Consider the following 25,668-nt stretch of genomic DNA (forward strand, 5'->3'; position numbering starts at 1 on the left):
TCCTGTTGATCGGGTCTTTATTTATAGCATTTGGACAAAATTTAGAAATAGGAAGTAGATTATCTACATCCGATATGTTCCAGTATATATCTTCAAGCAAATGAACAATGTCTAATAACTTCGATTTAAGATCAAGGATTGTAAGAATATGAGATATTTCTTCAACAACCTGATCTCTTTCATATGGTCTGTAAACTGCTCTAAAAAACACATAACTAAAATAAGATGGGAAATGATTAATGGAGAGAAAAGAGAGAGTTTGAAGATTATGATCCACATTGTTGTGCATGAAAAGCATTCGAACCGAGTTATAAAACATAGCTTGCTCAACTTCCAGAGAAATGGCAAAAAGAATGAAACCATGGAATTGGTCACGCCAAACTTCTAGATAATGATTATGGTACTGGTATAGAGCATCCCAGTTGAGCTTCTGCAACATCTCCTTAACTTGTATTCGGCTAGATTTGGTATAGTAGGCCATCAGAAACTTTCCGAATATTTGAAAGCTATCAAGATCGTGTATTAAGAAGCCAAACAATATAGACATAATGTCAGTATTGACAGTGAAAATGTTAAAGTTTGGCATGATGAACTGAAGAGAGTATTTTTTTGCAATGAAGAAAATTAGAATTTTAACTGATTGTGATAAGGTCTATAAATAAGGAAACGTTCTACAACTTTTATATATGTAATTGATAGCACACTTGGAGCTGAGCAAGTTTGTGAGAAAATAAGATGCTTTCTGTATTCCAAATACTGGAGTTAACTGAATTGAATGTGAATAAAACCTTTTCATTTCCTACTCTACTTTGTAATTGTTTAAAACTATGTAAATTTAGAAAAGCGTAAAGTAACAATGGGGGTTTCTTGGATTATTGGAAAGGAATACTACATCATTATGACTTGTAGTAATAAAAATAATTTCCGATATATATTTGCCTTGTGGAAATCAACATAATCATGACTCGAATTGATAAACGTGTAAGTAAGAAAGATACAACTTTATAGATGTGGGTCAAATTTAGTGATGGACAATGCATGTAACATCAAATCATTATCTTTTACAAAAAAACATTTTTCACAATTACAATAAATATTTGCATTCATATATTAACCAAACTGTACAAATTTGTTACATATTCACATATACATACTTAACATGAACAATCACAAACTATTGAACATGCTTAGAAATTCACAACCTGTCCATCTTGAACAGGTTCAGGGTCATTAATCTCAACATCCTGAAATTATGCTTGTGGGGGGCCAAAACCTAAATCCATATTAAGAAATTCTTGAATGTTGTCAACATGCCGGTCCAATGTCTGCAAATCGTGCAGATTTTGTCTACCAATTGATGTCAGACGTCTTGCAACAGAGTTCCTCTGCAGATGTACCAAATTAATTTCATAACGAATGTTATGATCATTAAGATGTGAAAGGATACATCTGAATGTACTCCTAGTATATGGTGTTATTCCATCCTCTCTATAATACTTGCATTCACGGTAAGCCTAGATATTATCAGTCTCAATGATAACACGTTCGTACTGGTCTTGAAATGCTCTACACATTCCTATCAAAATAGCCCATAAGGCACTATTAAGATTAGTTAAGCCCGAAATGGTGCCATATGTTAATCGAATAAGAAGGCCATTTGAATCTCTCATAACAACGCCAATGTCATTTCTATTCAGACCTTCAGGAGCATTCTGAATAAACTCACTGTGAACATTTATCTTCATCCAACCTTGTAAGTCATATGTCATAGCCTATTTGTATATTCGAGGATTCAACTCAACTCAAATAAGAATGTAATAAGTAAATAGTGGATCTACCGTCAGAGAGATCTCGCAAAGTAATATCTGTCAAAGGATTCAGAAACAAGGTTCATCTACAGACTTGAGGAGTTAATTCACTGGAAGAAGTTCAAGAAGTTGATCATGCCTCAGTGATATAAATCAAGATCGTGGATTTAATCAAGTGACAGAGATCTCGCCAGGGTATCAATTAATTACAAGGATTTAATCTGAAGAAAATCAAAGTGTCAAAGTCAAGACATGAAGAAACGTCACGGAAGTTAGTCACTCATGAACCAGACAGTACATCGAGTGTCAACGTTGAAGTGGTGGAATTGATTCATAATTCTCAGTGATTTTCAGAAGATATTCAGAAGAATGGATGCTGCTCAGGGTTAGTATTAATTCTCTATTAATTAATTAAGTCATATAATTTAATTAAGAAAATAATTTATATCTGCAAAGATTAATTTATTGATTAATTAAATTAATTGATTAATTAATTCAGAATTAATTTTAGGAATTTTCAGAAGTTTAATTGGATTAAATTCAATCTTAAATCAGCAAGACAATTGAAAATGAACTAGCATGACAATCTGGATTGTCATACCGATTGTCATGCCAGTTCAAAAGATTGTCCTACCGATAGTCATGCTGGTTCAAACGATTGTCTTGCTAGCTCAAAAGGATAGTCTCACCGATTGTCATACAAGCTTAAAGGATTGTCATTCCAATTCAATTAATTCGGCTGTTGATAAATAGAAGCAGAAGTCATTCAACTCAATGATCTCAATCATACAGAACACATTCAAGAACAAAGAAAAGAAAGCAGCCGCCTTGAAACATTTTATTTTCTTCTCTGCTTACATCAAGATCAAAATTCTAGTTTGTTAATGTTAAATCCAAACCACTAGAATTATTTATCTTGTTCTTGTGTAACAATCTAGCGGATCAAAATCCCTAGAACTTAATCTCAAATCGCGTTTAGCATTTGATTCTAATTATTGCAAAAATAGAAATAGTTCATGTCGAATTTATTCTAGATTTGTGATAATTGATTTGAGATTAATACCTTGTAATCGATACAGTTGTTGTAACACCTTTCAAGTTTAATAATATTTTTATTTAACTTGAATTTTGTTTCACATTTTTTTATTCCGCATTTATTCGATTATTTGGTACTGTTTGTATTCAACCCCCCTTCTACAAACACATTGGGACCTAACAAACCTTGAGCAGGGAATTGCCATACACGTTCAATATGTTCCATGATTTACGTGTTTCTTTGGGTTCAATCAAAGGTTGACAGACTAACTAATCTCAAATGTAATGACACACTTCTATAAATACAAAATACAATGGAAAGATGTGACTATTGGGGAATGGCTACCAATTTGTGACTTGAAAAAAACTAACTTAAAATAGTTATACTTATACTATAATACTTAATTGAATCAGTTATAACTAAAAACTGCTTACTAAACTTTGGTGTCCCCATTAGAATTGTATTAAATATCAATAACGCAATTTGACAATAGTACGAAATAAACGACAAAAACGACCAAAACACATTCTTCATTGATTCAAATAGGAAAAACAAACTTTCAACATCAGCAAACCAAGTTTAGAGTTCAAGGTGATAAGGAAATTTAATAATTAAAAACTGAGGAATTGGATTGCCAACACAAATACAGCATCCATGCCAAATAAAAGATGAACAACTTGAAAATGATGATTATTTAAAACGAAATTCAGAAATGCTAAACACCAATCCAATCCAGCTTTCGTATATAACATCAAGCAAAATAATTGAGTGCTTAACTGCTGTATTACTTCTCCTGCAAATTTTAACAAATTAAAAATTCTTAGAATATGACCAAAATAACAGAAAAAATTAATAGAATAATTAATATGATGATAATTAATGAACGGAATGTAAGTGATTAAATGCAAAAAAAAAACAAAATACAATGCATAAATGTATCTTACCTTTTTAATTATTTTGGTAACTGATTTTGCAGAGCCTGGAGTATGATCAATGGCATCAAGATCGACAGATTAACATAAAAACAATTACGCTTTGTAAAATTTGTTGGAAGACTAAAAGTTATAAAAATATAATGGTTCGAGTATTATAACATATAAAAACCAAAATTACATTAACGGAAAAGTTGATGGAGGAAGATTCTGATATATGTGCAGATTCAGATGGACTTGGACTCTGCGTAGTCGTGTCAAATATGTCATTTGCATCAAATATGGTACTATCTTCAGTTATATTTGCTTTGTTCAATTGAATAATGACAGTGACTTCCTTTCCAACCAAATCTTTAAGTACCTGAGGAAGGACTTCTTCAGGAGCCTGAGACAATGTAATAATTATTAAACACTTTAATTAACAATTTAGAACATTTCATTGGATCTGCTTTGTTGTAATGAATTTATACCTTCTCAAAATCATTATACGCTTTTGCTGCACTTGTGCCAACAATCCTTCTAGCAGCTCGGTCCATGAGCATAATATTACATGAAAATGTATCATCTTCGGCAAGGACCATGATACGAAACCTGAATTTATGATAACTATTGAAAGTTGACTTTAATACAGACTAAAACATAATAAATTTTTAATATAACTCTAATTTGTTTTACCTTTTAGGGGCAACCGGAATTATGCGAGGGCAATTATTACATCGAAATCTCCTGTCAAGCCGCTCAACCTCTTGTTGACATTTGTTACAACTGTAAAACCACCATACTACATCCTCATCCACCTTAACAACTAAGAACGTGGTGTATATCCTTTTCTGTTTGAAGTGAAAAAGGTTCAAATTTAAAAATAAATCATATTCAATATGGTTGTGTCGTGCAAATTTTCTAAAGGTTATAAAACCTTTAAGTCATCATATGTCAGCTTTTCATTGAGATCCTTTAATGTCATTCATTCCATAAAGGGTTGAACAAATTCAGATTTTGTCGTCTTAAGATATTTTTCTCTCTTTGACAAATATCCCTCCTCCTTCAACCTACAAATGTAAACATTGATGTTTATTAACTCAGCCTCCTATCAACTGTTATTAAACATGCAAACGTGCTGTAATTATGTAATTAATATATTTCTTAATCGTACTACCTCATCCTTATATCAGTCACAGATTCATCATCTAGGTTTAGGTACAATTTTGAAGATGGCAAAGTACCAATCTGCACAGTATCTAAATCAAAGCAATATAGTTCAGGAAATTATTATATAATGTCAAGGTCATTTATACTAAGTAGTTAAAGAGAACTTACTCATGAAAGTTGTAACTTTTGTGCTCGTTATTATTGCAATTACTGGAGACTGGAGTTCCTTAGTATAAATGTTAGTGGTCAACACAGCAAGATCTCCCCAAACACTTACTTTAGGCTGATTACTATATTTAAAAAATAACATATATTTCAGGATATACAACTTCCACATTAGAGACGGACTCAGAAAATAATTATAATTACAGGATAAATATTAATACATTCGACAAACCTGGAATCACAAATCCTGAATTTGACAATGTCTCGCATGCCAAATTTGTGTCAAGTTTCGTTAGAGGTTCAAAATTCTCAATAACTCCAATTACATCTAAATTAAACAGAGCAATATATTTAATTTGGTGAAAGATAAAATGCAGTAAAATATTAAGGTACGCATTTAAAAAAACTAATAATCTGAACCAAAAGAGTATTATATTAAGGTCACCTATAGCAAATTCAGGCTGTTGTTGTGGCTGATATTTGCTAGCCTCAGCAAAAAGATCACCTAAATCCAGAAATTCGAATTTGTAGGCAGGAATCATGCCATCGTCTTCAACAGCAGTGACCGTAGTATATTGTGAAAATCTGATGTAGATATCAGTTTGTACAGGCTTCAGATTACCGACAACATCTTTCACAGAAAATTGGTCAAAAACATAAACGCCTCCTTCAATCACCGGAGTTTTGAATCCATTCCAAATATTGGGATAAGCAAATGCATGGACGTGATTATTCTAAAACAAAAGAGGATGTTACATTTGGTATACAAAAGAAGGTAGGATTTTACGTAATACCATAATAAAATTTTACAACATAAGACTTACATCATCATCAAGTAGAATGACATTATATCCTTTGACTGATCCATTCTCAGAGCTAACGCTGGTCCACATCCTAGTTACTCTAGCCCTAATCTTCCAATTGATAGTCGATTGATCAAGGTCTTCAATAAGATTGAATACTGCAGACTCCATTGAAGCTTTTGTTCAAGTCAATTAAACAAAGTGTCAAGCATTAACAATTGAGGAATTAAAAACTTCAAAATATTAACAAAAAATGACAGCATGCACGATGAATAAATAATGATAACATATTAGATCAGTTCGTACCAATCAATGATGTTTTTAGAGAGAACAAATAGAGAAGAAACCTAAAGTTTTATTTTTAGTATCATAGTATGTTTGATGTTTATCTCAAGGCATTAAAGTAAAATGCATTTGTAAATGATATATGCAACTTGATAGGTTATGATACTCTATTTTATCTCAATGATATATTCAAACTGGTAAATTGATGCTAATTGATACTCTATTTTAACTGTATGATAAAGACTGCCAACAATATGGTCTTAATTGATTCTCTAATTATTCATCAATTATCTTATTCAATCTGGTAAGTTGATGATAATTGATATTTTTTTAAAATATGTAAGATGAAGACCGACAACAATATAATCCTCAATGATTAGGTCATTAATCATCAATTATCTTCTTATCTATTCAATATAATTCTTGAATATATAAGTACAATTTAGATGTTACGGAATATTATATTTTAAATTTTGAGTTAATTAATTAATTAAGGTTAATCAATTAAATTAATCCAATCATCACAATCAAAGTCTTATTGATCCCATTTTTTTATTAACTTGTATATTTTTTTTCATAACTCTGTCTGTTTCTCTAATTCATTTAAAAATATGCATAAGATATGAAAATGGTATGAATATTTATAACAAAATCTGTTTAATTTTTTCAAAATGGAATTATATATAACATATTTTTTCAGACATTTAGAATATACATATTAAATTAATGTATTTATTTAAAATGTTGATTTGAGATAATGTGATCAAAATTGTTCGAACATTTAATAAAGACAAATACTGAAAGAATTATGATTTACAGAGAAATTATAAAATAATCCATAGTGTGGTAAATAAGTTTAATCAAAACAAATACGACAATGCGGTTGAATCAAGAAGTTTAATAGAAATGCAGTAAAAATAAAGTGTCTTCAAGCTTCGTTGACGGGAATGGTTCTTCAGCGTCATATTTGGATTTGTCAAATGTACATCAACCTATATTGCAAAGTATGTAAAATTTATAAGCGTTTATATGAAAAAAATAATGTAAAATTCAAAAATATATAATTTATACTTAGTTACCTCTGCCTCAAATATAAGACATCAGGATAATCAAGATTGACAAAAACCTTTGTTGACGGAATATTGCTGATCTGCGTTCTTCCTGTTTTTAAGAGCGAAAAATATATATTATTTAAGAGCTAGAAGAAATTGTATAACCTATGAGAACGCTTACAATTTTAAAGGTTTTTAATATAAAAAATAAGACATTAACCTCGATACATAAAGACTCTAACAGATGCCAGAATCACAATTTTGGGTTCAATTTCAGTAACTTGTTACAATAATTCAAAATTTGTTGGCAAAGAACCGCTAAAACACACTTGGATGGCCCTCCTAACACGAATATAATAAAACGTCAAACACTTATGGATGTTCAATAGTGTTAATATGTAAAATAAGAAAACTAGAGGATGGCGTAGTATTTTTATATTTGTCAAAAAATTTATTGAAGAGTCTTACACGCCATCTGAAATTCTGAAGCGTAACACTTCCTTTTCACCAAATCTTGTCATAATAGATTGTACTGGTTGCAGGAGTTCAACAATTCCAATAACATCTACAACAATAAACTTAAAGTTAAACACAACAAATTGTAAGCGATTTGTTCTAAAATTTTATAAGCAATACCAGTGGAATAAATAGGAAGCTCATCGAGAGCAGAACAATGAGGAGAATTATATAGGAGTGTCAAAGGAACCAAATCAAATATATGGCATGGTATACTCAAAATTTCCTCAGGTTCCAACACCACCACAGTGATGGGAAGAAAAATGATGTGATTTTCAGAACGTACAGGCCTCAGAAATCCAGCAGCTGGAAGAACCTGAACATTTCTGATACGAACAATCTGCCAGGATGAATGATAAAGTAAAAAAAATTCCAAAGAGCTGGTGGAATAATTGCAAGTATGTGATTATTCTGCAAAAAAGAAAATCTTAGGATAGAGGCTGGAAAATACAATCATAGATGTGGTATAAGTCATATAGTTATTCAATCAAACCTCATAGTCCAATTGAATAAGATTGTGCCTGACTAAGACACCTTGTCGATTAGTTGATACCCACATTCTTGTCACACGGACCTTCAAAGTCCAAGCAGTATTATTAGCATCCAGATTGGATAAATGATGACGGTCCTGCATATCTGAGTAATGAAAAAATTAATAGATGTTATAAAAAAGGAGTATATTAAATGTTCATTTCAACAAATAGGTAATGAATTGTAATTATACTTGGATGTTCTGCCATATGAACTCTGAAATTAGTTTGTGAGTTGGATATATAGTAAAAACAATCCGAATGTGTGGAGCGTTTAAGACAATCGGCTGTATTTTTAATAAAGATTTACACTATCTTTATAGTTAAGGTGATAGGCTGATAATTAGTCCATGAAAATCTCAATCAATAGATAACTATTAGAGTTGTATGATGATCCCTAACAGCTTACACCAATATTAGCAAGGAAAAAAATGTGTTAAAATAGAATCTCAATTAGTAACATAAATGTGATATTAAACAAATATTTAAATATGAGTTAGTTATCTGATACACATTGTTAGTATCCCATAATCTTCTCTGATTAGCATAATGTCTCCTTATCAATATAAAACATATCACATCTAATTATATTGAGAATTTGATATGCATAAAAAAACTATTCCAAAATCTGCCTTTTACTTAGTAGTTATATGAGAATGAATAACCAATATGACCTGATGTAATTCTAATTTAATAACAAAAAAAATTCTCGTACTACCAATTATAATAAAATGATGAATAACTTAGTCAGAATTGTAAATGTGCAATACAAATAACTACTATGATACATTATCATCATTTATGCTCGGTAGATTGTAAAATACTTCTTCATAGACTACATTTGATGTAATATTTGTGGTGGTACCATCTTCATGGTCAAACAATTACAATAAGTTAGTTAAATCAAATATTATCATAATTTAGGAAGGTTGTAGAAAACTTCTTCAAACACAACATTTGATGTTATATTTGTGCTTTTCCCATTATCGTCATCAATAAGAATATGTAGTCCTTCTGGAGATGTAACATGGGATATTGCAACGTATAACTGACCATGAGAGAATACGGGCGTAGGAAGATACAATCCAACTGTGTCCAATGATTGACCTTGGATCTTGTTCACAGTCATGCAAAACATAGTTGGAGAGGAAATTGTGTTCTTTTAAATTCAAATGGCCAATTTGTGTCTATTGGGACCATATCGATTCTTGGAATTAGATGTTTCGTACCAACTTGAGATCCATAGAGAATTTGACATTCTATACTGTTTTTTTTGCAGCCAGTAACTATCATCATTGTACCATTGCATAGACCCATAATCTGATTTAAATTCCTCATCAACATAACAACGGATCCAACCTTTACTTTTAACTCGTGTTTAGGCATACATGGCATATTTATGGAGTTCAGATACTCAACTGGAAATGACGAATCAAAGTCATTCTCGTCAACACCCCTGTCTTCAATTGAATCTTGGCTGAGATAAGTATGCATATTACCCGAAACTCTTTCAAGAATCTGTGCATTGATGTCATCAACTACAACGTTTGTTGGAGTCAAAATAGATCTCGATCTCAGATACTCCTGTGAATGCAAGTTATTCTGAAAATCTGGATATATAATGTCAATTAGGGTTTTAATGGGACTTTTCAAAGGACTCTTGACAACATATTCATCACGAACTACAAACTCAGTTTTAACATCTGCACGATGAGTATCAATGCATTCAACTTTTCCGTCTCCAATCTCAAGTTGCCATTTACTAAAGTCAGCTATTACTTTATTTCTAGCTTCAGAATTACCTGAATGTAATCTCATGTTCTGACTGAGAAGAAAGACCCTGCAAGATTTCCAAAGCCGGGATTTGTTAAATGATGCATTCACTATTTCAGCCCTTCCAGCCTTAGGCAGAACAGGTAATATCTGTCGAAAATCGCCTCCAAAAACAACTGTAATACCACCAAAAGGGTCTTCTTCCTCGTTCTACATCAACGACAGCCATTATGTCTTGCAAGCTTCTGTCCACGGATTCAATTACATAGTGATGCTGTATTGGAGCTTCATCCCATATTATAAGACTTGTGTGCTGCATCAACTCTGCAATGTATGTACCATGTTTTATTCCAGCAATAGAAGTCTGATCTAATTTAAGCGGTATCTTAAACCTAGAATGAGCTGTTCGGTCACCAAGAAGAAGTGTAGCAGCAATTCCTGAGCCTGCAACAGGAAGAACAATCTTTCCTTCTGATCGAAAACGTGAACAAAGAGTTTGCCAAAGAAACGTTTTACCGCATCCACCGCTCCCGTAAACAAAAAACATTCCACCTTTATTTTTGTTTACATTATCAACAACTGCATTATATACATCCAGCTGCCTTGAGCTCAGATTTTTATGAGCTTTATCATGATTAAGTCTCAATTCTTCTTTATTGTAGCTAGTTTCCTCAGCAATAAGAAGATTAACAAAAGTATGGAAAAATCGTTCGTCAGGAAATGGCATCATATGAAAATCTCTTAAGGACTTAACAACATCATTTAACAACTTTTCAATCTCTGTACAAAAAAAAATGGTAAATGTTCCGACATCTAAATAAAAATAATAAAAAAATACTACAAAGTAACAAACGTAAAATGTATTTAATACTGATCACACACCTGCTAAAGCATAGTTCTGGATTTCATACTCGGACAGTGTTAAATGAATGTTATCTGAAATCTTATGCCGGATATAAAGAACATCATTTGACAATGTTGGCCAGTGTTTTTCCCATAGCGCAAGCGGATCAGACACTGAACAATATGCCAGTATGTTAACAAACATAGCCCGAATTTGGATTGGCATAGCTGACAATGCATTTTCTTCTAAAGCATCATGCCATTGCTTGTCATTATTCAATAGACCAAGAGCACCACATGTTTCCTTAAATGTATCATATGTAGTTCCATCAATAGTGCGCAACTGAGAGAAAGATAAAGCACATTTACATCTAAGTAACAGTATTCGAAGATACAATAATTCACCAGTTGTTGCATGAACCTCTGCTAACCTCCCAACCACATCACCTCTTTGTCTAAGCTTCCATTTAGCAGTTTTCTTTGTCCATGTAAACTGGGTGGGAAAGTCAGAATATGTAAAATTTCGAGCTTGTGAAAATTCACTGTTAGCTACAAACCAAGCCTCTAGTTTACTTTTTTTGGAAGTCGCGTTATTACACACATTCTCCAAATCTGCAGAACTCTAAAAATTCAAGTACTTTTGACCGGGCAAATGTATTGGTAAGCGTTCAACACTTGGGGAACGATGGTGAATGTCAAACCCAAAAATCCTCCAAGATGCCTCAGATGCACAAACATATCTACCATCAAGAAAATTCTTTACCTCATCCAAATTCTTCACGGATCTTGTAGTTTGTTCACTCCCTGATTTGTTACTTTTCTTCTTCAACAACATTGTAGCAGTGTCATGACCCTTTAAACAGTACTTAAAGAGATATTTCAACGATCTTGAACTGTTGCAAATTTCCAGATTTATATGACACTGAAACCGCAACAAAAGATCTCGATTGTATGGAACTACATATTGATTGTCAAGGTTGATCCCTTTTTTGTTGATAACTTGTTAGATATATTTGATAATGTCATGGCTAATATGATTTATGTTTAGTTTCAGATCTTACTTAAACAGGATAAATCAGTACTTACTGGAAGTCAGGACTTAAGGATATCAGTACTTATATTATCAGGAGATAATTATCAAATGATGGATATCAGAACTTAAGTACTGAAGGACGTTCAGATAAGGACAGCAGCTGATTAAAGGAAAGAAGATCGAGACAAACATAAGAAAAGATATGCATGAAGAAGGAATTCTATGAAGAATAGAATACTTGGAAGAAAAGATATCTGATTGATATATTTTAGGAAGCAGAATTATATTCCATATCAATTAGCGATTATCTTGTAACTGTGTAGTATATAAACACAAACATAGGGTTTACACTATAAGTGTTATCATTATCGAAAATATTATTCATTGTAACCCTAGTAGCTCTCGTGATATTTGTTCATCACTGAGAGGTAACAGTTCCATACTGTAACATAGTTTATTGTTTCAATAAAGTTTGTTTTCTGTTACTTGAGTTATTAAATAGGGTAATGTCAAACAAGGTAATTAACTGCAAAGGAGATATGGGATGCTCTGGAAACAAGGTGTCAGGGAACTGATACAATTAAGAAGAACAGGAAGTCAATACTCACTCAAGAGTATGAACACTTTGACTCAAAGGCTAATGAGTCATTGACTGATTTATATGATAGATTTTTCAAACTCTTGAATGATTTGTCACTGGTTAATAAGGAGTATGATCTTGAAGATTCAAACCTTAAATTCCTGTTAGCTCTTCCTGAATGCTGGGATTTGAAGGCAACAACAATAAGAGATAACTACAATCTTGATGAAACAACTCTTGATGAAATTTATGGAATGCTCAAGACTCATGAACTTGAGATGGAACAAAGAAGCAAGAGGAAAGGAGGAAAGTCAAGGACAGTTGCTTTTAAGGCTGAAGAAGAATCCCCCAAGGCAGCTACCTCAAGGAAAGACAAGGGTAAAGCTCTTTTCACAAAGTCTGATATTGAGTCATCAAGTTCTGAAAGTGATGATGACTCAGATTCTGAAAGCTTGCCTGAGACTGATGCTGATGAGGAGATGATGAAGCTGTGTGCTCTTATGGTGAAAGGGATCACAAAGATTGCATACAGGAAGTTCAGGAAGGGAAATAAGTTTTCCAGGAAAGGCACAAGTTCTGATAAGAAGAATTTCAGAAGATCTGAGGGAAGAGGAGGAAAGTCTGATAGAGGAGATTATACCAATGTCAAATGCTATAACTGTGGTGAGAAAGGCCACATATCTCCTGATTGCAAGAAAGTGAAGGGTGACAAAGGCAAGGCTCTTGTCACAAAGAAGAAAAGCTGGACAGACACCTCAAACTCTGAAAGTGAGGAGAATTATACTTTGATGGCAAATGCTGATAAAGCAAGTACTGAAAGCAGTTCTGAAGCTGCTGAATCAAAGGTACCTCAGACTACTTATGCTTTTCATACTAATGATATTAATGAGTTGAGAAGATATCTTAAAACCATGTTTGTTAGTTATAGAGATCAAACTTTAACATGTGAAAGATTAACTTCTGAAAATCTTGCTTTTAAGAAAAGAAATGATTTCTTAGAAAAAGAGTTAGTTATGTTCCATCAAACTCAGAAAGATAGAGATGATGCCTTTTATGTTAGGGATGAAGTGCTAAAAATGAATGAATCTCTAAAAACTGAGTTAGAAAAGGAAATAGAGGTTATCAGGACTTGGACTAACTCTGGCAAAACAACTCAAAATTTGCTAAGTAGTGAAAATTGGAAAGAGGGCTTAGGTTATGGAGAGGATAAGAATGATAAAGGAACTGTAGAAAGTAAGCCTGTTCTTGTTAAGCAAAAGCCTAAGTTAAAACCTGTTAAGTTTGTAACTGTAAAGTCTGATAATGAGAAATCGGAAGTTAAAGAGGGATTAACTTCAGACAAACTTAAACAGGAAAAGACAGCTGAAGTAAACATAGGTTTAATGACTAAGAAGCAGCTTAAGCATAAGCTGAAAGATGTTAAGAACGCAAACAAGGTAAAATCACCTAGGAAAAATAGGAATGGAAAGGAAGGTGTGAATAAAAACAATGATTATAAGCCTGTTCCTAAAGCTCCTAGGAAAACGTGTCATAACTGTGAAAGTTCTAACCATCTGGCCTCTTTTTACAGGAAAATTAAGAACATAAACTCCTTACCTTCAAAGTCAGGAGTTAAGAGTCATTCTGTTAGATATAAGCCACAAAATCCTTGTTTTCATTGTGGTAGTTTATGGCATTCCATTTATACTTGTAAGGAATATCATAGTTTGTACTATGATTATTATCAAATAAAACCTTCTTTAAAGAAAGTTTCCATTGTTCCTTCTAGTGTAAATTCTGATTCAAAGTCTGATAGTGTAAGTTCTGATAAGAAAAATGTTAACATAAACTCTGATGCTAAATCCGCTGTAAATGTTAACAAACTTTATAAGGCCAAAGGATCCAAGCAAGTTTGGGTCCTTAAAACTAATCATTAGTGGTCTTTGTGATTGCAGGGCAACAGGAAAAATATCCTGGTTCTGGACAGTGGATGTTCAGGACATATGACTGGAAATAAAGCCCTGCTATCAGACTTTGTGGAGAAAGCTGGCCCAAGTATTTTTTATGGAGATGGCAACATTGGAAAAACATTGGTATATGGAAATATCAATCTTGGGAATGTCATCATTAAAGAAGTAGCTCTGGTCTCAGGACTTAAACACAATCTGCTGAGTATAAGTCAAATCTGTGACAGAGGTTATCATGTTGATTTCTTTGAAGAACACTGTGAAGTTGTGAGTAAATCCAAAGGCAAAGTTGTTCTGAAATGATACAGGTGTGGTATCATTTATGAAGCTAAGCTTTCAACAAGTACTGATGGTTCTGCAATTGGTCTGTTGAGTAGAGCATCAATTGAAGAAAGCTGGAATTGGCACAAGAAACTCTCTCATTTAAATTTCAACAATATAAATGAATTAGTCAAGAAAGATCTTGTGAGAGGACTGCCAAAGTCAGTATTTGCTCCTGATGGCCTTTGTGATTCTTGTCAGAAGGCTAAACAAAGAAAATCCTCATTCAAGAGCAAGACTGAATCATCAATTCTTGAGCCTTATCACCTACTACATGTTGATCTATTTGGTCCAGTAAATGTCATGTATATTGCAAAGAAGAAATATGTTATGGTCATAGTGGATGAGTTCACCAGATACACATGGGTGTATTTCTTGCACACAAAAAGTGAAACTGCATCTATCTTGATTGATCATGTCAAACAACTGGATAAATTGGTCAAAGACTCAGTGAAAATAATAAGGAGTGATAATGGCACTGAGTTCAAGAATTTGATAATGGAAGAGTTCTGCAAAAACCATGGAATTAAGCAGGAATACTTTGCTCCTGGAACTCCACAGCAAAATGGAGTTGTTGAAAGGAAGAATAGAACTCTCATTGAAGAAGCAAAGCTTCCAACCTATTTCTGGGCTGAAGCTGTGCAGACTGCTTGTTTTACTCAAAATGCAACACTCATTAACAAGCAAGGAAAGACACCATATGAGATGGTGAAGAAAAAGAAGCCAAATCTGAAGTATTTTCATGTATTTGGATGCAAGTGTTTTGTTCTTAAGACTCATCCTGAACAACTATCCAAATTTGATCTAAAAGCTGATGAAGGAATCTTTGTTGGATATCCACTTTCCACAAAAGCCTTCAGAGTCTATAACTTGAGAACAAGAGTGGTCATGGAATCTATCAATGTCTCTTTTGATGATAAGAAGATTACTGGACTTGAAGATTTTATTAATCATGATCAGCTAAGATTTGAAAATGAAGACTCAAATTCTGATACTGAAAATCCTGACAATATAAGTCCTGATACTGCAAACTCTGATGGATTAAACTCTGACGTTATTGAAACTGTGGTGACTACGCCAAAGGAAGATGCACCTATGCAGGGGGAGCATACTCAAGATCTTACCACATCTCAAGAAGCATCAGAACATACATCTAGCTCTTCAAGTTCTGATTCGTCAAGTTCTGATAAGCCAAGTTCTGATAGTTCTGAAAATCTAAATTCTGAAGAATCCAACTCAGAGAGCATAGTTTCAGGGGGAGCATCAGAAAATGAAAATGAAGACAGCATGGATCATGGGGGAGCATCCAGTTCTAGAGAAAACCTTCCATCTGCAAGGAAGTGGATTAAATCACATACACCTGATTTGATAATTGGAAATCCTGATGCAGGTGTCAGAACTAGAACATGTACTTCAAATGAATGTCTTTACAATTCTTTTCTTTCTCAGACTGAGCCAAAGAAAGTGGAAGAAGCTCTTCAAGATGCTGATTGGGTGCAAGCAATGCAGGAAGAGTTAAATGAATTTGAAAGAAACAAAGTCTGGACCCTAGTGCCAAGACCAAAGAATAGATCTGTTGTTGGTATAAAGTGGGTATTCAGAAACAAAACTGACAGTGATGGCATAATTACAAGGAATAAGGCAAGGCTGGTTGCAAAAGGATATTCTCAACAGGAGGGAATTGATTATGATGAAACATTTGCACCAGTTGCTAGGTTAGAAGCCATAAGGATATTTTTGGCTTATGCTGCTCACAAAAAGTTTACTGTCTTTCAAATGGATGTGAAAAGTGCTTTTCCCAATGGAGAATTGGAGGAAGAAGTATATGTTGAACAATCTCCAGGCTTTGTAGATTACAAATATCCAGATTATGTCTACAGGCTTGATAAAGCACTTTATGGACTTAAGCAAGCTCTTAGAGCATGGTATGAGACTTTAGCTCAGTTTCTTCTGGAAAGTGGATTTAACAGAGGAACTATAGGCAAAACACTGTTCTACCTCAACCATGGAAAGGACTTACTTCTTGTCCAGATCTATGTTGATGATATCATTTTTGGGTCTACAAATGACAGACTTTGCAAAAAGTTTGCCAAACTGATGCAGTCAAGGTATCAGATGAGTATGATGGGGGAACTTAGCTATTTTCTGGGCCTTCAAGTCAAGCAGAATGAAGAAGGCACTTTTATTTGTCAAACTAAGTACACCAGAAACTTGCTGAAAAAATTTGGAATGCAAGATTGTTCAAGTGCATCCACTCCCATGGCCACTGGAACAAAACTGGACAAGGATACTGGTAAATCAGTAGATATTACTGATTACAGAGGTATGATTGGCTCACTACTCTACCTAACTGCTAGTAGACCTGATATCATGTATGCTACCTGTCTTTGTGCAAGATTTCAAGCAGATCCAAGAGAACCTCACTTAACAGCTGTGAAAAGATCAAGTATCTTAAGGGAACAGCTGATCTGGGATTATGGTATCCCAGAGAATCAGATTTTAAACTAATAGGTTACTCAGATGCAGATTTTGCAGGTTGCAAAATTGACAGGAAAAGCACAAGTGGAACCAAGAAACAAAAGTCAATTTCCACATCAACTGCAGAAGCAGAGTATATTGCTGCAGGAAGCTGTTGTGCACAGATTCTTTGAATGAAGAATCAGTTACTGGATTATGGGTTAACATATTTCAAAATCCCTATTTACTGTGATAATCAAAGTGCTATTGTTATGACAGGTAATCCAGTTCAACACTCAATGACAAAGCACATCGGCATCAGGTACCACTTCATAAGGGAACATGTGGATGAAAGTACAGTGGAATTGCACTTTGTTCCAACAGATCAACAACTAGCAGATATCTTCACAAAACCACTGTGTGAACCTACTTTTACAAGATTGGTAAATGAACTTGGAATGGTTTCAGGTTCTTTCTCTAAATCTGCTTAGTTTTGTTCTGATGCATCAGACTTTATGATCAGTATTTACAGAAATTACTCTCTTTGTGTATTCTGTGCTTAATTGAAAATTTGCTTAAGTACTGACTGTTGTCTGATGTATGTTTCTAAACTCTGATTGTGATATATCTGTTAATATAATTACTCAATCCTATGAGGATACCTGTGCTAGATGCTGACCTAGTAATCTTCAACATACTAATGATCCCATGTTAGAAGTAATTATTTCTGTGGAAATCTGTTGACACAAGCAAATTCTGATATTGAGCTTAGTTGAATTTACTTTGTCTATCTTATTACTAAGTCACAAACTAGAATAATGCTACTCATCTGTTAAGTTCTGATGCTAGTAAATCTGTTGAATGTACTAAATGCTGATAAACCTCACTTATCAAAAGACAAAGAAAAAGAAACAAGGATTAAAAATCAGGTACTCCTTTGAGATCTAGAGTAAAAAATGTGGAAGGGAAGACCCAAGTGCATTGCTGGTATTAAGTAAATATGCATCAGAAAAGCAAAATATTTTCTTGGTGACTTTTCACACTCTATGATTACTGAAGAAATACTCTGATAACAGCATAAATTCTGATAAGCAGTCGTGACTCACTTACACTGAGAAGCCACTGTACAATGGAATTTAAAAAGATGCACAAAATTAGCACAAAATAGTTGAGGTGGACTCAAGCATGAATTCATTCAATAGTAGGTTTCAGAATAATGACAAGTTTTTAGTAAAATTTTAGTTATGCCTTATTTCTAAGATGTACTGAAGTGAATCAGACTTTACTCTTTGTCTGATATTTAGCTTAATGCACACACTAAACACTCCATATGAATGATGAAACTTACTGTGGTGATCTATATTATTTTAGATGAACAGTTTCTGTGTCACCTTGCACAAATTCTGAGGACAAGTTCTGATTGCATGTTCTAATGATTAAGTTCTGAAGAATCTAAATCAGAATTTGTATGAGGACTTACTAAGATAGGCATTCATTTTTCGGGTTAAGAAATTATGTTCTGGTAACTGTTAAGTTCTGATATAAGTCTAAGTTCTGATATTAAATTCTGATTCTTTACTTGACTTATTTATGCATAAAATCTAAAAACAGTTTCAGTTTAAATCAGACTATGTTTGGGTAGAATATTAACAGTCAATATCATTAGGGATAGTGGTTCACATACCCGTACAGTAATATTTTTTTTACTTGTTAGTTGTGCGCATTAACCCTGACTTACACTTCCAATGACTGTTTTCCTTCTTCCAAGTCTGGGGAGACGAGGTAGAATTAATTCTACCTGTCAGCATTAAATTTCTTTGCGTCTCCTGGCATTCTTTTGCCTATAAAATCTACCACTTCACATCAGCCTACACATCAACTCTTTTATCACAAACTCACTCTCGTTTTACATTTACCACCACAAATGGCTGCATTTGGCTGGTTCTACAACTATGGCGATGAGACTGTACATGTCTTTTTAAATGGGATTCCAACTCCATTCCCTATCGCCAACATCCCTCACAATCTCTGGATTCAATTTCCAGAGGCTATTAAACGTGATCTGGTGGCAGTTCGAAGAGAACTTCACCTTCGTCGCCTTCGAAAGCAGGAGCAAATAATACGACTTGCTATTCTCTTTGTCGAGAGTAGGAAGACGAAATAATTTATTTTCTTCTTCCTGTTCTTCTTCATCATCAGCTTTGTCAGGCTTCTTAGCTTAAGACATTAGCTATTGACGTTAGGTTTAGAAGCTTAGGACAATCTTGTAAAAGTTTTGCTGTAATTTAAATTTCATGAATGTATTCTCTCAATATATTAATGAAATTTCTTTTTTTGCAAGTTCTTGTCTCTGAGATGTTCTGAAATGCATTGATAAATCCTGATAAATATTTATATTCTGATGACCATTACAATTTAAATTTAAATTAAGTTCTGATTTTATGTTATCAGTACTTGTTCCCTTGATTTATTTTGGTCATTCTCACTCGATTTTTTTTCAGAATATTGGTGTGCAGGGAAAAATAATTGAATAAGTGGAAACAGTTTCAATTTTGAATTAAAACTGATTTACCTTGATTAATGGAATAACTGGGTAAGTGGAACGGTTTTTCCTTGAAAAACTACAAGTGGGTAAGTAATGATTACTGTTTTCCCGTGCCCATTAACTATTCGTTATTACTGCATGTCTGACAGGTGTCCAACGGTAACATTTTTTTTTCAAAGTATAAGTAAGACTGAGAGAGGATTTTTTTAATCTTTTATTCACTTTTATACTTTATCTCTCTATACGCTTTTACTCTCTTTCATCTCCTGACATTGGTTTTTCAAATAGACATTTTATCAAACATCTAACAGGCACTCTTAAATCTCGATTATTTTCATGGCACCTAAGGATTTGATCATTGATGGAGCTAAATTTGTTCCAAACAACTATGCTGCAATTCTTGATAATGCTGAAGCTCCGTTTGAATTGCATTTTATGCAAGATCTTCTTGCACACAGTGAAATCGGGTATGCATTGACCCAACCTTCAACCTTTTTAAGCCAAAAAGTTCTGACATTTTGGAGGACTGGAAACTTTGATAATGGTGGTCAAAATGGTACTCCTAGTATTGTTTTTGAAGTGGGTGATTCTATATATGGGGTAACTCCTGGTACAATTTGCAAGGCCCTACATCTATCAGAAGGGTGTACTTATTCAATCCCGGAGGAATTAGCTCTTAAAGAGTTTATGGCTAGCTTGGGGTATGAGCAGAGTTTGGCAAAGCTTGGACAGTTAAAACGGGCTCATCATAGAAAGGAGTGGAGCTTCTTCTTTGACTGTATCACTAAAGCTTTTGGGAATAAGTGTTCCAACTTTGATGCTGTCCCTATCATGAGTCAGCACACCGGGTATGCTGTCATTAACCAAACTCATTTTGATTTTGCAAATACTGTGATAGGTTTTATTGGGGATAGGATAACAGAAGATAGGAATGTTTTCTACTTTGTTAGATTTTGTCAGCTTATTTATAACCATTGTTGTGCTGATAACCCCCAACCTACCACTGACTTAACCCCATCTTTCAAAATTGCACAACGAGCCTTTACTGATTTAGTAAATGCTGATGTTAAGAAGAAGGTGGTTAGACCTTTACAGATTCCTCAGTCTATAAAACAGATCTTGGTAAATGCTGATCCTGATACCTATAGATCTGTTTATCCTGATGTCCAACCAACCACCTCCCCAACACCACAACACTCATCAGAACATACTACTCATACTACTCAACCTACACTCAGGACTTATCTCAAATCATATCTCTCAACTTCACAGACAGCCCAACCTTCATCCTCAGGACCTACTGTGAAGTCCACATCCTCCAAGCCAAAGAGGACAAAGACTGTTTCTCAAACACCTCAGAAGAGAAGGAGGATTGCTTTGAGAGATGAGTCTGAAAGTGAGGAACAGGTTTCTACATCAGAACCTGTTATAGTAGAAGCTGAGAAAGTGACTTCTCAGAAGGATTCTGGAATTGGGGGATCTAAGCTTCTCAAAAGGCTTAGAAGAATGACTGTTGATGAAACTCCCGAGGAATCCATATCTTCAAAGAGATACAAGAAACAGAGGGCAAAAAGGCCAGAATCAGATGATGAGGAAGCAGCAGCTAAGGAAGGAGATCAGGAATCTCTGATCTCACAAGAACCAGAATCTGTTAAAGTCACTGCTTCTCCATTACCTCCAACTAAGGAAGCTGCTACTGAAACTGCCAACACACCATATGTGTCTCCTAAGTCTGTATCTCCTGTTGACCCATGCACAAGTGCTGATATTGATATTCAGAACCTGGTTGTGCCTGAAATTCTTTACTTAGAAGCTCCAACAGCAACTAATCCATCAACAACACCTGTTACTGATGCTGTTCGCACTCCAGAATTATTTACTACACCTTCTCTACATCTAGATGCTGATGATCAGACAATAGGTGAGCAACAGGATATGGCTGTTGATCAGAACTTGGATCCAGATTAGCACTTAGAAGATGATGCTGAAGCCTCAATTGCTTCGCATACTGTTGTTTTGTTAGAAGATGCTGATTCCGTAAGTTCTGATGCTGCAAATACTGGAGAAACTGGTGATGCTGCTCTACAAGCAGATACTGATGAAGCAGGTCCTTCAGGACATGCCCCTCAACAAACAACTCTTAAATCTGAACTTGTTAAGAATTTTGTTACCAGAGAAGCACCAGTGCCTTGGAGTGAAACTCCTGCTGGTCAGGAGTGGACTAAGGAATGGAACTCAATTACTTGTGTTCCATCTGTAAAGAATCTGGCTGAGCACTAGACAAAAACTGATGAGATGTTAAATACTGATGATTTCAAAACACAGCTTAGAGTCACTGCATTGAGTACTAAACATCTACAAGGTCTCCATTCAACTACTCATGCAGAGTTACATAAGATTCAGGAATAATTTATCAAACAGGAACAAATTCAGAAAATTGACAAGAAAAAATTCTTCCAACCTACCTTTGACAGAGTTGCTTATATTGAAAAGACTCAAGAGAAACAACAAGCTCATATTGATGATATTCTGAAAAATCAATCTTCTCAGCAATCTCAACTTGATGAAATCCAAGCCTCAGTGGAATTGCTTGTCTCTCTTCTTTTACCTGCTGATGCCAAAAAGGGGGAGAAAGTAATTAAGTCCAAATGCAAGACTAATAAGACACTGAAGGGGAAGGATGATGAAAGGGATGACCAAGCAAACTCTGGAATGGGTAGAGGTCATAGTCAAGGTAGAGGTTTCTCATCAAGAAAAGCTGAAATCACAAGTCACAGGACAAGTTCTGATACTGGAAAAAGAATTAGTTCTGCTACTGGTAAAAGGATAAGTTCTGATGAACTTTTAGATCTTGATGAAGAAATGTCAAGACAGTTATTTCTTTAGGAAAATCCAGGAATGGACTTGGAGAGTTTAATGGAAGAAGAAGCCAGACTTAAATCAGAAAAAGTCACATCTAAATCTGAAGCTTCTGGTAAAAAGACACTTCCAAAACTCAAAGGCATTGTGATAAAAGAAAGGACAAATACTGAAGCAACATTGGCTAAATCACAACCGCAGATAGATCCAAGATCCAAGGGTAAAGAAAAGGTTGGTGAACCTATCAAGGTTTATGTGCCTCCTGAGAATGAAGAAATTACTGATGAAGATGCTGATCTTGCTCTGACTTCAATAAAAGTTCTTAAGACAACCTCTGACATAGCTCAAGTTGTTCAGAGTCAAGAGACAGTAAGTTCTGATATTTCGAAGAAGCAAGTAACCTCTGACATAGCTCAAGTTAACTTGATATCAGAAGATAAATCAAAGACACTCCTACCAGGATTCACTAAAGCAAAACAGACTCAACCTTTGAAGACTGCTGCAAGTGGTTTTGAAGCAAGAGTAGTTACTGGAAAGGAAGCAAGAGATAAAACTGGATTGGGAAGTGCTGATGAAAGAAGAATACAGAACACTACCAATGATCCAACTTCCTTGAGTGAACCATGTATTGGAGCAACTCCTGAGAGATTGAATCAACTGGAATCTGTACAAATGGTTTACCATACCTACTTGAAAGAACACATCTTGTTGTACTTCATGACAGATGGTAGGGTTTATCATATAAGGCAAAATTCCATTTCATTGAAGTATTTTGAAGAACTGGAGAATGTACTATTCTTACTTCAAGTGAATGACAGATTAACAGAAAGTGCTGCAAACTATTTGAAGGATCAGATTCAGAGACAGAAAAGGCTTTATTCTGTTAAGTCTGACAGCACATATCTTCCAAAGTACAGAGATCACAAGGGTGATATAGTTGAAATGAAGCCCAACATTGCTAAGATTATAACTACCTTTCTGGGTTACAGGGCTGTGGAATTCAATCTTGAGTCTGATAAGGCATATTTGATCAGACTGGATTAGGATATAAGAAAAGCAAAGATTAATGATCTCAGAGCTGCAATCTTTCAAATTGGTGAAGATACTGCAGAGCTTAAAGATGCTAAAAGGAGAATGATTGATGAACTTAGATATGCTGAGAGATGTTTGTTGAAGAACTATCTCAGAACAACTCCTGACATCAGAGAGATCAGAAGATGAAGCCAAGTCAAGATCTACAACTGCTTAAATTCTGATATTTGTACAGACTGAAGTTGTTATCAGAAATTAAAGATTGGTAAAGCTTTAAGGACTGTAAGTTGTAGTTATCTAGTCTAATTCTCATGCATTTGTACTTAATGTTTTTGACATCATCAAATATCTATTAAACTTGTATATTATGCTAATTTACAAGTTGGGGGAGATTGTTAGATATATTTGATAATGTCATGGCTAATATGATTTATGTTTAGTTTTCAGATCTTACTTAAACAGGATAAATCAGTACTTACTGGAAGTCAGGACTTAAGGATATCAATACTTATATTATCAGGAGATAATTATCAGAAGATGGATATCAGAACTTAAGTACTGAAGGACGTTCAGATAAGGACAGCAGCTGATTAAAGAAAAGAAGATCGAGACAAACATAAGAAGAGATATGCATGAAGAAGGAATTTTATGAAGAATAGAATACTTGGAAGAAAAGATATCTGATTGATATATTTTAGGAAGCAGAATTATATTCCATATCAATTAGCGATTATCTTGTAACTGTGTAGTATATAAACACAGACATAGGGTTTACACTATAAGTGTTATCATTATCAAAAATATTATTCATTGTAACCCTAGCAGCTCTCGTGATATTTGTTCATCACTGAGAGGTAACAGTTCCATACTGTAACAGAGTTTATTGTTTCAATAAAGTTTGTTTTCTGTTACTTGAGTTATTAAAGTTCGATTTGATTGTACTTCACACTGTATTCACCCCCTCTACAGTGTGTGTGTGACCTAACATAACCCTACCAGTGTTACGCCTCCGATAAACAGGAAAACCACAATCGTCAAAATAGGTATTACCATTAAACCTGCAAAACAAAACATTACATGCATCGAGATTAATAATAAAATAGACTTATTACAGAACATATGTATCATTCTATTTATTCAGACCTCTTTGGGAAATGACGCATGCATTTTCCTTTAACTATACATGGAGATGTGTATAAGTCTTTATCACAGGGTCCATGCATCATGTAGTTTTTAACAACTTCATATGCTATTGGATCAGAATTCTTATCTGGTATTTCAGCAGAAACCAATTGGTCAAACTTTTCAATAGAATTAGGTCTGCTTTCAAGGCTCAGCCAGATTAGCATATGCACGTGTGCCAAACCACACTTCTGGAATTCAATTACATGCATAACTGTGCAAAACATAAGTAAAAAAAATATTAAATCTATGCATGTGTGTAGATATGATTAAAAAAATTAAATGTAAAATTGTCGGTGTCCATAAAAATAAATTTACCTCCTATACACTTTCCAAAGTAGTTATTCTTTTTAATCAAGTCTAATAGATGATCAAGCTTCAGTTTAAACATGTGAGAAACAATATCCGGTGCATCAACAGGATCAACATTGAGCAACAATTTAAGCATTTATTGTATCTCTGGCCACTTTGAGTTGCAAGTCATGGTGAGAAATAAGGATGGATGACCAATTGCACGACATATCGCCAAGGAATCCTTAAAGTATTGAGACATGTATCGTTGGGATCCAGTAAATGAAGCAGGCAGTATAACAGATTTTCCAACATGCATTGGATCATGGTCTCCTTTACTGAGAGCATCACGCACAGAATTATACAAATCAGCATGGATGGTAGTTTGATGCGTTGAAACCCAGTCTAATCTATATTGTTCAATGGCATCAAACTGATCCACAACATATTGTTGCCACAAACGTCCTGCAAGGTGTGGCGTTAAACCTAAAATTAATGAGACGATGGTGAGAATATACACATAGCCATTA

The 25,668-nt window shown here is 34.2% G+C and overlaps 2 protein-coding genes across 2 annotated transcripts; both read right to left on the reverse strand.

Moving 5' to 3' along the window:
- Positions 1-1,250: 1,250 nt before the first annotated feature.
- LOC141660616 (uncharacterized) lies at positions 1,251-6,064 on the reverse strand. The gene is made up of 9 exons (XM_074467605.1): positions 5,915-6,064; positions 5,536-5,824; positions 5,323-5,418; positions 4,933-5,014; positions 4,762-4,825; positions 4,452-4,606; positions 4,247-4,367; positions 3,958-4,161; positions 1,251-1,385 (listed from the first exon to the last, which is right to left on the reverse strand). Exons 1-9 carry the CDS (start codon positions 6,062-6,064, stop codon positions 1,251-1,253), a joined length of 1,296 nt encoding a protein of 431 aa, XP_074323706.1.
- Positions 6,065-7,694: 1,630 nt separating this feature from the next.
- On the reverse strand, positions 7,695-25,295 carry LOC141660617 (uncharacterized). Its single transcript, XM_074467606.1, has 10 exons — positions 25,166-25,295; positions 24,809-25,061; positions 24,657-24,723; positions 11,656-11,814; positions 10,932-11,514; positions 10,315-10,829; positions 9,665-10,259; positions 8,240-8,382; positions 7,867-8,086; positions 7,695-7,795 (listed from the first exon to the last, which is right to left on the reverse strand). The coding sequence occupies exons 1-10, from the start codon at positions 25,293-25,295 to the stop codon at positions 7,695-7,697; spliced, it is 2,766 nt and encodes a 921-aa protein (XP_074323707.1).
- Between the last annotated feature and the right edge of the window lie 373 nt (positions 25,296-25,668).

The sequence above is a fragment of the Apium graveolens genome, chromosome 5 (genome assembly GCF_009905375.1).
Source record: "Apium graveolens cultivar Ventura chromosome 5, ASM990537v1, whole genome shotgun sequence".
NCBI lineage: Eukaryota > Viridiplantae > Streptophyta > Magnoliopsida > Apiales > Apiaceae > Apium > Apium graveolens.

Excerpts from the sequence above, each read along its gene's own strand:
- LOC141660616 (XM_074467605.1), bottom strand. The coding sequence starts at position 6,064 with ATGGAGTCTGCAGTATTCAATCTTATTGAAGACCTTGATCAATCGACT. Across the intron at positions 5,419-5,535 it reads ACAGCCTGAATTTGCTATAG|ATGTAATTGGAGTTATTGAG; the intron begins GTGACCTTAATA and ends TGTTTAATTTAG. Across the intron at positions 4,368-4,451 it reads ATTCCGGTTGCCCCTAAAAG|GTTTCGTATCATGGTCCTTG; the intron begins GTAAAACAAATT and ends TCATAAATTCAG.
- LOC141660617 (XM_074467606.1), bottom strand. The coding sequence starts at position 25,295 with ATGCTTAAATTGTTGCTCAATGTTGATCCTGTTGATGCACCGGATATT. Across the intron at positions 11,815-24,656 it reads GGAGGCGTAACACTGGTAGG|TGTCATATAAATCTGGAAAT; the intron begins GTTATGTTAGGT and ends TTGCGGTTTCAG. Across the intron at positions 8,087-8,239 it reads TTATTCAATTGGACTATGAG|ATTGTTCGTATCAGAAATGT; the intron begins GTTTGATTGAAT and ends TCATCCTGGCAG.